The following is a 16,610-nucleotide window of genomic DNA, read 5'->3' on the forward strand; positions in this document are numbered from 1 at the left end:
CACAATGAATGGCGGTGCTGGCATGAAGGGCCAAGTGGCCTCCTCCTGCACCTATTTTCTATGTCATGGTTATCATAATTCCCTCCAACAACATTTTTAAACCAGGGTATCTGGTCATGACCACATTGCAGTGTGTGGGGCAAATTGTCTTGTGTGTTTTGCTTTGACTGTTTCCAATGGACTGCATTGTCTACAAAGCACTTTATATCCAGAATGGTTTATGGAAGGCGCTGACGAATCCACAGCCTTTTATAACCGGTGTTTGAAGGTGGTGATACAAGGAACTGCAGATGCTGGTTTGCAAGAAAAAAAGACACAGAGTGCTGGAGTAGCTCGGCGGATCGGGCAGGAGGATATGGACGGGTGACGTTTTGGGTCGGGACAATTTTTCATAACTTTCTTCAAGTGGGGGGATCTATTTCGGGCCGTGGAAAGGTGGTGATTGCTCTGTCTCCCGTTCTCTCTGTGTCTCCCTCTCTTCCAGCCGCTCGCCCAGTGGTGCGATCTCCACCCGAGAGATGCAGCCAAGATGCCAGAGAGTGCGTGGAAGCTGATATTCTACACCGCCTCCTGGTCCTACACCTCCTACCTGCTCTTCCTCACAGACTATCCTTTCTTCCACGACCCTCCGTCTGTGTTTTACGGTACGTTGCGCGGTTCCACATTGAACCGTTTCGCCCACGGCCCCGGGACAATTGCTCCAACGTACGAGACCTGTCCAGCAAGAGCAGTGTTTTGGTTGAACGTTTTCTGCGCTGTAGACTAGGTGGTGGGAAGTAAAATAGACAATAGGTGCAGGAGGAGGCCATTCGGCCCTTCGAGCCAGCACCGCCATTCAATGTGATCATGGCTGATCATTCTCAATCAGTACCCCGTTCCTGTCTTCTCCCCATACCCCCTGACTCCGCTATCCTTAAGAGCTCTATCCAGCTCTCTCTTGAATGCATTCAGAGAATTGGCCTCCACTGCCTTCTGAGGCAGAGAATTCCACAGATTCATAACTCTCTGACTGAAAAAGTTTTTCCTCATCTCAGTTCTAAATGGCCTACCCCTTATTCTTAAACTGTGACCCCTGGTTCTGGACTCCCCCAACATTGGGAACATGTTTCCTGCCTCTAACGTGTCCAACCCCTTAATAATCTTATACGTTTCGATAAGATCTCCTCTCATCCTTCTAAATGATTTGGAATCGAATGACGGAGTACACCAGGTTGACAGCAGCCTGGACGGTCAGGGCTGAGGTGGGACAGGGGGGGGGGGGGTGGGGGCCCCTGAGAACAACAAAGAGAGACCCGGTGGTGGGGAGGGGAAGGCAAGAAGAAAGAGGGACAACAGCAGGGGGGTGGGGGGGGGGGGGGGGGGGGGAACTACCGAGAACCAAGAGGGATCATCAGGACTCTAATGAATACTTTTGTAACTTTGTTGGCGCCAGATACGCAACAATTCTCTGCGTACTTTGTGTATTGTTTGCAGATGCAAAGAATCTCACTGTACCGAGGTACATGTGACAATAAAGTGTCAATTTCTCTGTTCTGACACAACAATACAACTGAACCAGCGGAAAACAAACCTAAAGGAATGGGAGAGGAAACATGTTCCCAATGTTGGGGGAGTCCAGAACCAGGGGCCACAGTTTAAGAATAAGGGGTAGGCCATTTAGAACGGAGGTGAGGAAAAACTTTCTCAGTCAGAGAGTTGTGAATCTGTGGAATTCTCTGCCTCAGAAGGCAGTGGAGACAAATTCTCTGAATGCATTCAAGAGAGAGCTAGATAGAGCTCTTAAGGATAGCGGAGTCAGGGGGTATGGGGAGAAGGCAGGAGCGGGGTACTGATTGAGAATGATCAGCCATGATCACGTTGAATGGTGGCGCTGGCTCGAAGGGCCGAATGGCCTCCTCCTGCACCTATTGTCTATTGTCTATTGACTCCTCCATCTCTCACAACACTCCCGATCTGGCACCTTGCACACTTTCCTTTCCAGTGTTGTGACTTCAGGCATCAATCCTTCCCTCCTCCCCACCAGCCCCCATCTCCACTCCCTCCCCAAGCCCTTCCACCTCTCTAAGTTTCTCCTAAAACCTACAGTACCTCTTTGATAAATAGCTCTAACGCCCTGTATTGTGGCAGGCTGTCATATTCCCATTTATCATGTTTCTGGGAAGCACCATGAAGTGTTTCGGCGAGTTGGATCTTTAACATTTCCACCCTGGGGAAAAGTTCTGTCTGTCTACCCTATCTACGCCTCTCATAATTTTGTATTATTCTATCGGACCTCCCCTCAACCTCTGACGTTCCAGAGAAGACAATCCAATCTCTCTTTGCAGCTAGTGCCCTCTAATCCAGGCAGTGTTCTGATAAACCTACTCTGCATCCTCTCCATAGCTCCACGTCCTCCCATTGCCTTCTGTCAGATCTTGCTGTACAGTCAGCAAAACCACTTACTTTTGTATCGTCAGCAAACTTGCTCATCTTGCCCTGCATGTTCTCATCCAAATCATTGATGTAGATGACAAACAGTAACGGGCCCAGCACCAAACCCTGAGGCACACCACTAGTCACAGGCCTCCAGTCCAAGAAGCAACCTCCCACCATCGCCCTCCACTTTCTTCCATGAAGTCATTTTGCTATCCATTCAGCTATCTCTCCTTGGATCCCATGCGATCTAACCTTCCAGAGCAGCCTACAATGCGGAACCTTGTCGAATGCCTTACTGAAATCCGTGTATTCAACATCTACAGCTCTGCCCTCATCGACCTTTTTGGTCACGTCTTCAAAAAACTCAATCAGATTTGTGAGACACGACCTCCCACGTACAAAACCATACTGACTATCCCTAATCAGCCCTTGCCCGTCCAAATACCTGTATAACCTTTCCCTCAGAATACTCTCTCGTAACTTTCCAGCTACAGATGTTAAGTTCACTGGCCTATAGTTCCCAGTATTTTCCCTGCACCCCCATCTTCAATAGAGGCACAACATTTGCCACCCTCCAGTCTTCCTGTATTTAAGGACGACTTGTAAATTTCAACCAGGGTTCCCGCAATTTCCTCTCTAGTTTCCCTCAATGTCCTTGGATATATCTGAACAGGCCATGGAGATTTGTCCACCTTCAAACACGATAGTACTTCTTCGACGTTTACACTGACTGCTCTCAATACACATCCATTGACTGCCCCAAGTTCCTCCGACCTAGTATCTTTCTCCTCGGTAAATACAGAGGAGAAAAACTCATTGAAGACCTTGCCCATCTCCTGTGGCTCCACACGGAGGTGATTCCTGAGAGGTCCCACTCTCTCTCTAGTTACCCTTTTCCCCCTTATGCATTTATAAAGTCTTTTGGGATTGTCCTTGATGCTACCCGCCAGAGCTATCTCCTGGCCCCTTTTTGCCCTTCCGATCTCCTTTTTCAGTTTACTCCTTAGTTCCCGAAACTCCCCCAGGGATGCACTTGATCCCAGCTGCCTATACCTGCCCCAAGCATCCTTCCTGTTTTTGACCAATGCCTCAATTTCCCTCGTCAGCCAAGCTTCCTTACGTTTGCCTGCTTTGCCCTTCACTCTAATGGGGACGTACATATCCTGAGCTTTCGTCAGCACTTATATTGTGAGCAATTCTGCGCACCATATCTGAGGAAGGATGTGCTGGCTCTGGAGAGGGTCCAGAGGAGGTTTACAAGAATGATCCCAGGAATGAGTAGGTTAACATACGATGAGCGTTTGTCAGCACTGGGCCTGCACTTGCTGGAGTTTAGAAGAATGAGGGGGGACCTCATTGAAACATACAGAATAGTGAAAGGCTTGGATAGAGTGGATGTGGAGAGGATGTTTCCACTAGTGGGAGAGTCTATGACTGGAGGCCACAGCCTCAGAATTAAAGGACGTTCTTTTAGGAAGGAAATGAGGAGACATTTCTTTAGTCAGAGGGTGGTGAATCTATGGAATTCTTTGCCACAGAAGACTGTGGAGGCCAAGTCAGTGGATATTTTAATGGCAGAGGTAGATAGATTCTTGATTAGTACGGGTGTCAGAGGTTGTGGGAAAAAGGTAGGAGAATGGGATTAGGAGGGAGAGATAGATCAGCCACGATTGAATGGCGGAGTAGACTTGATGGGCCGAATGGCCTAATTCTACTCATTTATGACCTTATGACTTTATGAATGTACAAATAACAATTTAACTCGAGTTCGATCTTTATAACATATCCCTCTCCTCTTAATCCTTTCCCAGTCCCTGAGCTCAGTGGGAAATAAATAGCTCCTTTAATGAATCATTGCACACCTAGTCAGAGGAGTTTTTTTTAAATCTGCTTGCTGCTAATTAAATCTATTCCCATCTCACCCAGAGAACTTTTGCAGAGGTGTTGCTTGCAATGTGTGCAGAAATCAGTTCTCCACCTCTCCTTGGGCCTGTGTGTATCTTGCAGCAAATACTGCAACAAGAGAGGTTTAAAAACACCACAGAAATATTTTCAGCCCTGACTGACATGATCTCTCCCTGTTTCATACTGCTGGAGCTACTTCTAGCGCCAGGGTTCAATGTCGTCTGTGTAGGAAGGAACTGCAGATGCTGGTTTACACCAAAGATTGGCACAAGTGCTGGAGTAACTCAGCGTGACATCTCTGGAGAGAAGGAACGGGTGACGTTTCAGGTCAAGACCCTTCTTCAGACTGAGAGTCAAGGGAGAGACAAACGAGAGATATAGATGGCGATATAGAGAGATATAGAACAATGAAATGAAAGATATGCAGCAAGGAAGTGGCCCATTGTTAGCTGTGGATTGTCTGAATTGTTTTAGTGTAAATATTTTAATAAGTGTGTAGGAAAGAACTGCAGATGCTGGTTTAAATCAAAGACAGACGCAAAATGCTGGAGTAACTTAAGGCTCCTTTCTGAAGAAGGGTATCAACCCGAAACATCACCCATTCCTTCTCTAACCAGAGATGATGCCTGTCCTGCTGAGTTACTCCGGCATTTTGTGTCCCTCATATTTTAAGAAGTATTTCCCCCAAAAGAACAAAGGTTCAAATCCAGATGTTTCCATTGGCGAGGCTGCGTTTGAAGTATCGTGTTCAGTTTTGGATGGCATTAAGCTGGAGAGGGTGTAGGGGAGATCTGAGAGGATGTTGCCAGGATTTAAGAGCCTGAGCTACAGGGAGGTGTTGGACAGGCTAGGGCTTTATTGCTTGAATCGCACGAGGATGAGAGGTGATCTTACAGAGGCGTATAAAATCACAGGGGGAATAGATAGGATGAATGCACAGAGGAAGGGGGAATCAAAAAGAACTGGAGGGCATAGGATTAAAGTGAGAGAGAAAGATTTAACCAGGACTTTTTCACACAGAGGATGGTGGGTAGATGGAACGAGCTGTCAGAGGAGGTAGTTGAGGCAGATACTATCTATACACTTAAACTCAAGTTTGTTTGTTTGTTTCTGAACTACAGCCAAAACGGTACACGATAGCGCGACAATTTTAGGCCCACCTTGCTCACCGTCGTCCCTTTGGTGCTAATGCAAGAAGTTTCATATGAAATCGGTGTTATATTTTTTAAATTATTCACGTTTTAAAGTTTAAATCTATCTCCTCGGGAGGGAGAGGGGACAGAGGGAGGGAGGGGTGAGAAGGGAGGGTAAGGGGGGTTGAGGGGGATGGAGTGGAGGGGAGGTGAGGGAGGGGAGGGGAGAGGGGAAGGGAGGAGAGGGGGGGAGGAGAGGGGGGGAGGAGAGGGTGCTGCACCAATGCAGGAGAGGTTTGGGCCCAACGGGTCCACTTGGTCTAGTGACATTTAAAAGACATTTGGACAGGTACATGGATAAAAAAGGTTGAGATCTACATGGGCCAAACATGGCAGATGGGACCAGCGTAGATGGGTCAGCATGGATAGGTTGGGCCAAAGGGCCTGTTTCCCTGCTGCACGACTCTGCGATTCTATTTCCACCTGATTGTTTTCTGGTCTGGAGACACAAGGACCTACAGGTGCCTGGAATGTTGGGCAAAAACACAAAGTGCTGGAGTAACTCTGCGGGCCGGACACCATCTGTGGGCCAGGCAGCATCTGTGGAGATCAGGATGGAACCCGGGTCTGTGGCAGTGCGAGGCAGCAGGTCTACCAACTGCCCCACTGCCCAGCCCGAGATGATTATCGCAGTGCTCCACCCAAATTTGGACGCTGTGTTTCTAAGTTGCAACACTGACTGTACCCAAGTACACCAAGTTAACCATCAGGCGGTGGTGACAAGGATGCCCTAGCTTTGGGAGTTGGCTTTGCTGAAAGAACTCGGCATGTCCTCTCTCTCTCTCCCAGTGAGGGGGAGGTGAGTTGGAATAGAGGTACCTGGGTCAGATATCTCAGTACTGAGGAGGACTCAAAGACTGATGATTCCTTGTTTATCTGATTGTGCCCAGATTTAGGAATATGCCAGTGTTTCTTCATTGCCACTGGACGTATATCCAGGAATTCCCACCGCCACAGCAGTGTGGGCATTCTGTAACTTCACTACATGGACTTTAGTTCCAGCTCACACGACCTCCACAAAGGCAATTGCAGGCGAGCAATAAATTATGCCTGGCCTGGGCCTCCTCCACTGTCAGTGAGGCCAGACGCAAATTGGAGGAACAGCACCTCATATTTTGCTTGGGCAGTTTACAACCCAGTGGTATGAGTATTGATTTCTCTAATTTCAAGTAACCCTTGCTTCCTTCTCTCTCCGTCCCTCCCCCACCCTAGTCGTCCTTCTCGATCCATTGTTTGCATCCATATACCCCTTCGTTATCATCTCTTCCCGAGCCATCAATGGACCATTGTGGGCTCCCACCTTTCCTTGGTCATCGGTGATTTGTTCTGTGCTTTTTCATACTACTCGTTTCCCTCTCCCCTGACTCTCAGACTGAAGAAGGGTCTTTGACCCAAAACTTCACTTATTCCTTTTCTCCAGAGATGCTGCCTGACCCGCTGAGCTACCCCAGCATTTTATGTCTATTTTCAGTGTAACAAAGCAGTTTAACTGGAGTGTGCTAGCATGAGCTGGAGGGGGGGAGGGGGAGGGGGGGGGGGGCACAGTGGCACGGCTGATGCAGTTGCTGCCTCATAGAGACCCGGGTTCGATCCTGACCTTGGGTGTTTTCTCTGTGGAGTTTGCACATTCTCCCCGTGAACAGGTGGGCTTCTTCCAGTTGCTCCGGTTTCCACCAACATCCCAAAGACGTACGGGTTTGTCGGTGATTTAGCCTCTGTAGGATTGCACCTAATGTGTAGGGAGAGGATTGAAAGTAGGATAATGCAGAACTAGTGTGAATGGGTGATCGAAGGTCAGCGTGGACTTGTTGGGCCGAAGGGCCTGGTTCCATGCTGTATCTCTAAACTAAAACCAAAACCCATGGGAGGAATAGATCAGGTCTCTCGCCTAGAGTCTCTCGCCCAGAGTAGGGGAATCAAAGACCACAGGACATAGGTTTAAGGTGAAGGGGAAAAGATTTAATAGGAATCTGAAGGGTAACAATGGTGGGTGTATGGAACGAGCTGCCAGAGGAGGTAGTTGTTGTACTTCGTGGTCCGGTATCTGTTGTACCTTTGTTGTGACTCTGGACGGACCACAAGTACACGTGTTTAAAAAGGTTATAATGCTGGAGCTTAAATCCAGGCTGTTTATTCCGTGGCCACCTGGAACCAGAGTGGCCACCTAATCACCTCATTCTCTTATATAGACATTACTACACAGGCAAACAAAGTAGTCCTTGTGATACAACAAAGTAGTCCCTGCAATATCACAACAGTAGTTGAGGCTGGGACTATCCCAACGTTTAAGTAACAATTAGACAGGTGCATGGATAGGACAGGTTTGGTGGGATATGGGCCAACTGCAGGCAGGTGGGAATAGTGTAGATGGGGCATGTTGGGCTGAAGGGGCTGTTTCCACGCTGTAATACTCTATAACTCGACAAACTGAAGGAGTTACCATCATGCTAATTTTACAGGGTGGAGAGCAACAAATGAGGTCCCGAAAGACATTGCGATTGCTTACCTGGTCCAGTGCAGCTTCTATGGACATGCCGTCTATGCCACCATCTACATGGATGCCTGGAGAAAGGATTCTGTGGTGATGTTGACCCATCATGTGATAACCCTGGCCCTTATTGCCTTCTCCTATGCGTTCAGGTGGGTGTGGGTGTTTTGCCGACAAAGGTTGAGACCTCTCGGCTTTCCCTCGAGATTTTACGTCAGCTCTTCCCATCTCCGAGCAACCGCCAAATTTCCCTGTTTTCAATATTTTGACGTCAAGGAGAATGGGAAAGTCTTCACAGTTGTGGAAAATCATTGCCACAGAAGGCTGTGGAGGCCAAGTCAACGGATATTTTTAATGGTGAGGGCGATTAGTGTGGGTGTCACGAGTTATGGGCCCAAGGCAGGAGAATGGGGTTGAGAGGGAAAGGTAGACCAGCCATGATTGAATAGCGGAGGAGATGTGATGGGCCGAATGGCCTATGTCTGCTCCTATCATTTATGAACATGAATAATGATAAATAATTATATTTTTCTCCCAGTAATTTCTTCTTCAATTCTTTTGCGCTAAAGGTTATACCCTTTACCCTTCATCCTTTAACTGTGCCCGGTGAACAGCTTAATTGTAATCATGTATAATCTTTTCTTTGACTGGATAGCACGCAAACAAAAAGCTTTTCACTGCACCTTGGTGCCCGTGACAATAATAACTAAACTAAACTGAACCCTGGAGTGGTGTCAACTGTGAGAAGTTTTAAATGGGGCACGCACTGCATGATGGGACTCCTGATCCTCAGAATGTGACCAGTAAACATACGTTTATTCTTCAAGCAAATGGAGGCTCCATTATGAGCTGCACCTGCACTCAACGCCATGCGGCAGCTAATACGGACACAGCCTCACGACACTGGAGACCAGGGTTCAATACTGACCTCGGGTGCTGGCTGTGTGGAGTTTCGGCATTCTCCCTGTGGCTGTGCGGATTTTGTCTGTGTCTCTCGCCCACAAGTCCCAAAGGTGGCGGGTTAATTGGCCGCTGTAAGTTGGCCCTGGGGCGTACCTGAGAGGGAGAATTTAATAGGAGCTGTTGCGAATGTGGGGAGAATTTTTTTTAAAAATTGGATTAATGTTGGGCAGCTCAGTAGCGCAGCTGGTAGAACTGCTGTCTCACAGTGCCAGACACCCAGGGTTGATGCTGACCTTGGGTGCTGTCTGTGTGGAGTTTGTACCTTCCCCCCTGACCTCACGGGCTTCCTCCAGGTGCTCCGGTTTCCTCCCACATCCCAAAGATGTGCAGGTTTGCAGCTTAAGTGTCCTCTGTAAATTGCCCCTCAAGTATAAGGAATGGTTAAGCAAGTAGGATAACATAGAACTAGTGTGAATGGGTGACCGATGATCGGCGTGGACTCGGTGGGCCGACGGGGCCTATTTCAATGCTGTACCTCTAGACTAAACTCCAAAGTATAAATTATGATGGGTGCAGATTCAATGGGCTGAAGGGCCAGTCTCTGTGCAGCATCTCTTTACAAGTCTGTATGACTCTCTGATCTGTTGCAAAAGCAATGTTGGCATTGGGTCCAGTGCCCCTGGTGTCAGATATGTTTATAGAGTGATACAGTGTGGAAACAGGCCCTTCGGCCCAACTTGCCCACACTGACCAACATGACCCATCATGTTGTGGGCTGATGCCACAGAGGGCTGTGGAGGCCTAGTCAGTGGATATCTTTTTAAGGCCGAGATAGATAGACAATAGATTAGTACAGGTGTCAGAGTTTATGGGGAGAAGGCAGGAAAATGGGGTTAGGAGAGAAAGGATAGATTGAATGGCGGAGTAGACTTGATGAGCCGAATGTCCTAATTCTACTCCTGTTCCTTATGACCTTGTGTAATGACTATTTGGAAACTGTTTTCCTGCAGGTATCACAACGTTGGAATCCTAGTCCTCTTCCTGCACGATGTCAATGACATTTTGCTTGAATTCACAAAACTCAACGTTTACTTCAAAAACAGAGCTGGGGTCCACCACCGACTGAACGACGTGGCTTCCAATATTGGATGTTGCTCCTTCGCCGTGAGCTGGTAAGTGGCTGCTCTCACGAAAGCACTTATTCATAGAACCCAGTCTAGCTGCCGTTAGATACTGTCCCGAACCGAAACATTGCTTATCCATTCCCTCCACAGATGCTGCTGACCCACTGAGTTACTCAAGCGCTTTGTGTTTTACAATAGGCAATAGGTGCAGGAGGAGGCCATTCGGCCCTTCGAGCCAGCACCGCCATTCAATGTGATCATGGCTGATCATTCTCAATCAGTACCCCGTTCCTGCCTTCTCCCCATACCCCCTGACTCCGCTATCCTTAAGAGCTCTATCCAGCTCTCTCTTGAATGCATTCAGAGAATTGGCCTCCACTGCCTGCTGAGGCAGAGAATTCCACAGATTCACAACTCTCTGCTGGTACTCAAGAACCCAGCATTACATTTTCAAAAGGAGAAACAATGAACTGCAGGTGCTGGTTTACAAAAAAGAGCACAAAGTGCTGGAGTGACTCAGCGGGTCAGGCAGCATCTCTGGAGAACGTGGACCCATCCTGACCCGAAACGTCGCCCATCCATGTTCTCCAGAGATGCTGCCTGACCTGCTGAGTTACTCCAGCACTTTGTACCTTCGTCTATTAATCAGCATCGGCAGTTCCTGTCTACACTAAGCCTAAATGCCATCTGGTCTTTTTGAAACGAGTCTTATTTTTCCGTTTTTTGACTGGAAAGCAGGCAAACAAAAGTTTTTTTTGCTGCACCTCGGCACATAACAATAAGCTGAACTAAACTAAACTATAAGAAAATAACTGCAGATGCTGGTACAAATCGAAGGTATTTATTCCATAAATAAATAAGTCTGAAGAAGGGTCTCGACCCGAAACATCACCCATTCCTTCTCTCCTGAGATGCTGCCTGACGTGCTGAGTTACTGCAGCATTTTGTGAATAAACTAAACTATACTTCACTGACTGCAGAGCATTTTAAACAGTCTGAAGCTATGATCAGATGAACTCCTTAATTAATATCTGTCAAGAGTGCAAACCTGTTAAATGTTTCATTGTTATTAGAAACGGACGTCAGGTCAGTCAGACGGCGAGAAATTTGTAGTGGAAATCCTTCTCTGCAACCCTCTCTGTCTTTGTCTCATAGGTTCTGGTTTCGGCTTTACTGGTTCCCTCTCAAAGTGCTGTACGCCACCTGCTACTCCAGCCTCCAGTCTGTTCCCAATATCCCTTTTTACTTTTTCTTCAACATTCTGCTGCTTGCCCTCACTCTGATGAATATTTATTGGTTTCTGGTGAGTAACTCCGGCCTACACCTTTCACTATCTTCCAACACCCTCGTCCAGTCTGTGCTGGGGAACCTCGGTCTCATAGAAACATAGAAAATAGGTGCAGGAGTAGGCCATTCGGCCCCTCGAGCCTGCACCGCCATTCAATATGATCATGGCTGATCATCCAGCTCAGTAACTGTACCTGCCTTCTCTCCATACCCCCTGATCCCTTTAGCCACAAGGGCCACATCTAACTCCCTCTTAAATATAGCCAATGAACTGGCCTCAACTACCTTCTGTGGCAGAGAATTCCACAGACTCACCACTCTCTGTGTGAAGAAATGTTTTCTCATCTCGGTCCTAAAAGACTTCCCCCTTATCCTTAAGCTGTCACCCCTGGTTCTGGACTTCCCCAACATCGGGAACAATTTTCCCGCATCTAGCCTCTCCAACCCCTTAAGAATTTTACATGTTTCAATAAGATCCCCCCTCAGTCTTCTAAATTCCAGCGAGTACAAGCCTAGTCTATCCATGGGCCCGATTCATTCTTGCGGGCTTGAAGAGGCTTGGGTGGGGAGGGTGTGTGTGTGTGTGTGGGGGTTGTGGGGTGGAGAGGACAGGCGATAAAGTGGGATTGGCAAGGGTGAGGAAGGAGTTGACCAACACTGCAATCCAAGAATCTATATCAAACTCCCTCTGTTTCAGTACATCCTGCTGCTGGTGCTGAAGGTGTTGACCGGGCGAGTGGCGGAGGTGAACGACGCGCGGGAATACGACGTGGAGGACAGGAGCAGACCCACGGAGCACAAGGAATATGACCACCCGAGGATCTCCGCCAAAGATGGGTGAGCGCGGCAACCACTCGCCAGGCCGAACGTCAAATATAATCAGCAAGGGGAGGGAGGCATCGTGTAGAAAAGCTCCACGTTTAGTGAGGCGCCAGGACTCTATGATCTCCGAGTCTCTTGCCCAGGGTCGGGGGCATCGAGAACCATAGGTTTAAGGTGAAGGGGAGAAAGGTTTAATAGGAATCTGAGGGGTAACTTTTCGCCACAAAGTGTGCTGGGTGTATGGAACGAGCTGCCGGAGGAGGTAGTTGAGGCAGGGACTATCGCAATGTTTAAGAAGCAATTGGACAGGAATATGGATAGGACAGGTTTAGAGGGATATGGGGGCAGGTGGGACTAGTGTAGCTGGGACATGTTGGTCGGTGTGGGCAAGTTGGGCCGTCGGGCCTGTTTCCACACTGCATCACTCTGTGACTCTATTAGGCCTTGAGCAGAATACTGTGGTGATTTCTAACTGCAATGCTTTCTCACAAGTAGATCATGGCCTAGAGGTGATGAAGATGCCATTTACTGGGGGGAGTTACTGGGTCTCCTTAGAATAGGGGAATTAGTGGAGTTGTTAATTTGCTAAAAAGTCGAGATAGGGTAGACAGAGAAAAATTGTTCCGGTTGGCAGGATGATCAAGAATTAGAGTAGCACTGTGGCGCAGCTGGTGATGGTGGCACAGTGGGGCAGCGGGTAGAGCTGCTGCTCACAGCACCAGAGACCCAGGTTCAATCCTGACCCCAGATGCTGTCTGTGTGGAGTTTGATGATCTCGTGGAAAGTTTCAGTTGCCTGATGAGGGCAAGGAAGAAACTGTCTCTGAATCTGGAAGTGTGCGTTTTCCTTGAGGATTTGAGTATAGGAGCAGGGAGGTTCTGCTGCAGTTGTACAGGGCCTTGGTGAGACCGCACCTGGAGTATTGTGTGCAGTTTTGGTCTCCTAATCTGAGGAAAGACATTCTAGCCTTAGAGGGAGTACAGAGAAGGTTCACCAGATTGATCCCTGGGATGGCAGGACTCTCATATGAAGAAAGACTGGATAGACTAGGCTTATACTCGCTGGAATTTAGAAGACTGAGGGGGATCTTATAGAAACATATAACATTCTTAAGGGGTTGGAGAAGCTAGATGCGGGAAGATTGTTCCCGATGTTGGGGAAGTCCAGAACTAGGGGCCACAGCTTAAGGATAAGGGGGAAGTCTTTTAGGACCGAGATGAGAAAACATTTCTTCAAACAGAGAGTGGTGAGTCTGTGGAATTCTCTGCCACAGAAGGTAGTTGAGGCCAGTTCATTGGCTATATTTAAGAGGGAGTTAGATGTGGCCCTTGTGGCTAAAGGGATCAGGGGGTATGGAGAGAATGCAGGTGCAGGTTACTGAGCTGGATGATCAGCCATGATCATATTGAATGGCGGTGCAGGCTCGAAGGGCTGAATGGCCTACTCCTGCACCTATTATCTATGTTTCTATGTTTCTAAGAGGGAGTGGCCAGGGTGAGACTGGTCCTTGATTATGCTGCTGACCTTGCCGAGGCAGCGTGAAGTGGAGGTGGAGTCAGTGGAAGGGAGGTTGGTTTGTGTGATGGTCTGGGCTGCGTCCACAATGCTCCGCAGTTTCGTACGGTCTGGGTTGGAGCAGTTCCCAAACTCAAGCTGTGATGCATCCTGATAAAATGCTTTCCACGCTGCATCTGTAGTGAGAGTAGTTGGCCTTCACATACCGAACTTCCCTGGGGTACTGATTTTGGATGATCAGCCATGATCATATTGAATAACGTTGCTGGCTCTAAGGGCTCTAAGGGCCAAATGGCCTACTCCTGCACCTATGTTTCTATGTTTCCATGGGTTAGTTTTGCTTGTGGTTATTGATGTTGCGTTTGTTCTCTGTGAGATATGCAAAGTATTTCTGTGAGCTGAATGTATTTCGGAATCAGTCCTTGCGTGGAAGCTGTTCTCTGCAACCCTCTCGTCACTCCTGGTTTATCTCCTGTGCAGGTGGCATCAGAGGAACGGGATCATCAAGGATAAATGGTTATAATGCCGTGCCGAGACCAGTGGACATTATCATCATCATCACCTCGTTTACAAAGACTTCTGCTTCCGGATTAGGAATGGAGGTCTTATCCCCACTGTTAATTATTTAAATTATTGCATCGTATGGGAGGCGCATTCCCAATCTCGTTGTACCCCTGGGTACAATGACAATAAAGATATATTGTATTGTATTGTATTGTCCAGGAGTTCCACGATTGAGATTGAAAACTGGGAGGAAGGGGAAACTCCGCTGATTTCAATCTCTGGTTACCCTTGGCCTGTTTGGAAACAGTACTATCCTCCATTGTCTTAATGCATTTTTAAATACACTTGAGCCATTTCTCCATTCGCCAGTCTGAGCTCGCAATGATTCCCCTCCCCAGACTTCCCTCAGTTGAACCAGTCTGGAGGTTTGTCCTTGGGGAGGAGAGGGGAGCGGGTTTCACTCAACATTCCCCTGCAACCCTGTGAAGTCCCAGAGCCACCAAGGACCTGGAAGGTCTCCCACTGCCTCCTTGCGTCATGCACCTTCTGCCGAGATTGCTGGCTGGTACAACCCTAGAAATGTCCCCCTACCCCATCCTCCCTCACCTGAGTGAAGGTTCCCCACCTAGTCCAGTCCCACAGTTCCCTACATTGTTTCCCTCATGAGATCACACCTTCCCGAGCCAACAATTGGCTTACCGCCCTGCCTGAGGTTATTTGTGGCCGGCCCTGGTGGGTCCTGGTTTTTTTCCCACCTCCAGCTCCTCACCACCTCCCTCCCCCCCCCCCCTCCCCCCCCCCCCCCCCCCCCCCCACTCTCAGTCTGAAGAAGGTTCCTGACCCGACATGTCTCCTATCCTTCTTCTCCAGAGATGCTGCCTGACCTGCTGAGTTACTCCAGCCCTTTGTGTCTATCCCTCCCGATCTAGGTGGCCTTAGCTTGTGGGTGACACCCTTCATGGGAAATGGGAGGAGAATTGAAAAGGGCCACAGCACCCACGTGTTAAAGGAAGGGGAAATTTATTTCCAAACACTCGTGCTCCGGTCCGCCAAGGCCTGCTGGATCTCCCGGTTGATGACCATTTTAACACCCCCATCCCATTCCCATAGGGGAACCATTCCTATAGGTCTTTGGGATAGAGGGTTCCATAGAGTCGTACCCGCCGAGAAAAGAAATCCCCTTTCATCCGCGACTAAATGATAACCTCTTAAGAACCGGAAGGTGACTGGGTAGCAGTCAAGGATCTTGACTTTCTCCACCCCAGTCCCTCCTCCCACCACCTTTATCCCCCAAGATATCTTGAAGTCGACTCCAGGAGCCAAAACATCCACCTGAGGGGAAAATTTACCCCAAGGTTTAAAAACTGTAGACTTTCTGGACAGGCCAAGAAGACCCGCCAGAAGCTCCTCAACAACGTTCAAAATCTAGGCAGTAACTAAGAGACACGCATGCACGTCACTTACAATGATACTCAGGAAGGTAGGCACAAAATGCTGGAGTAACTCAGCGGGTCAGGCAGCATCTCTGGGGGCGGGACCACCCCCTCCCCTGACATCAGTCTGAAGAAGGGTCTCGACCCGAAGCGTCACCCATTCCTTCTCTCCAGAGATGCTGCCTGTCCCGCTGAGTTGCTCCAACATTTTGTGTCTACCTTCGATTCGAACCAGCATCTGCAGTTTCCTTTCCTATAATACTCAGGAAGGTGGACACATTCGCTCTGAGGCGACTGTCCAGTTGATGGTCATTCCTATTCTCTACGTCCCCCCAGTTAGCCTCTCTTGCCACCATCTCACCAAGAATGAGCATCAACCTCTTGTTGCGATGAGGCGGCACCCGTGTGCCAACTGTGTTACCTGTTGCTGCATGCCCTCCCCATCCGCAATAGACCACCTGCACCTGTGTGCTGTTAGGGCATCAACAAATTGTTTAAAATAAACAAATAAACAAATAAAGTGAATATTACCGTGTGCTGTGCCTTTTTGTGAATTTGTATTCTACAAACAGGTTCGGCTATTCTACAAAGCAGTTTCATAGAAAACTAGTTGGGTTCCCGTTGTGACAGCGGTTGATGGAAAATAAAGACACACAATTTTAATATTATTGCGTGGTCAAACTTTAACTTGAAGAAAATCTGAGCATTTACCTCAGGAGTCTGACTGTCATGTTGAAAGACTGGAGCGACTAGACTTGTATACACTGGAATTTAGAAAGATGAGAGGGGATCTTATCGAAACGTATAAGATTATTAAGGGGTTGGACACGTTAGAGGCAGGAAACATGTTCCCAATGTTGGAGGAGTCCAGAACAAGGGGCCACAGTTTAAGAATAAGGGGTAGGCCATTTAGAACTGAGATGAGGAAAAACTTTTTCAGTCAGAGAGTTGTGAATCTGTGGAATTCTCTGCCTCAGAAGGTAGTGGAGGCCAATTCTCTGAATGCATTCAAGAGAGAGCT

General features: G+C 48.3%; 1 protein-coding gene across 1 annotated transcript; it reads left to right on the forward strand.

Annotated features, from left to right (window-relative positions):
• The first annotated feature begins 440 nt into the window (after positions 1-440).
• cers1 (ceramide synthase 1) lies at positions 441-16,116 on the forward strand. The gene is made up of 6 exons (XM_078423972.1): positions 441-644; positions 7,973-8,153; positions 9,915-10,076; positions 11,184-11,331; positions 12,013-12,152; positions 14,133-16,116. Exons 1-6 carry the CDS (start codon positions 530-532, stop codon positions 14,173-14,175), a joined length of 789 nt encoding a protein of 262 aa, XP_078280098.1. The 5' UTR covers positions 441-529; the 3' UTR covers positions 14,176-16,116.
• Positions 16,117-16,610: the final 494 nt, after the last annotated feature.

Source organism: Rhinoraja longicauda, chromosome 28 (assembly GCF_053455715.1).
Source record: "Rhinoraja longicauda isolate Sanriku21f chromosome 28, sRhiLon1.1, whole genome shotgun sequence".
Lineage (NCBI taxonomy): Eukaryota > Metazoa > Chordata > Chondrichthyes > Rajiformes > Arhynchobatidae > Rhinoraja > Rhinoraja longicauda.

Bases quoted from the DNA above. Each gene is read 5' to 3' on its own strand.
- cers1 (XM_078423972.1), top strand. From the start codon at position 530: ATGCCAGAGAGTGCGTGGAAGCTGATATTCTACACCGCCTCCTGGTCC. The intron at 645-7,972 runs GTACGTTGCGCG...CTAATTTTACAG, and splicing joins CCCTCCGTCTGTGTTTTACG to GGTGGAGAGCAACAAATGAG. The intron at 10,077-11,183 runs GTAAGTGGCTGC...TTTGTCTCATAG, and splicing joins TGCTCCTTCGCCGTGAGCTG to GTTCTGGTTTCGGCTTTACT.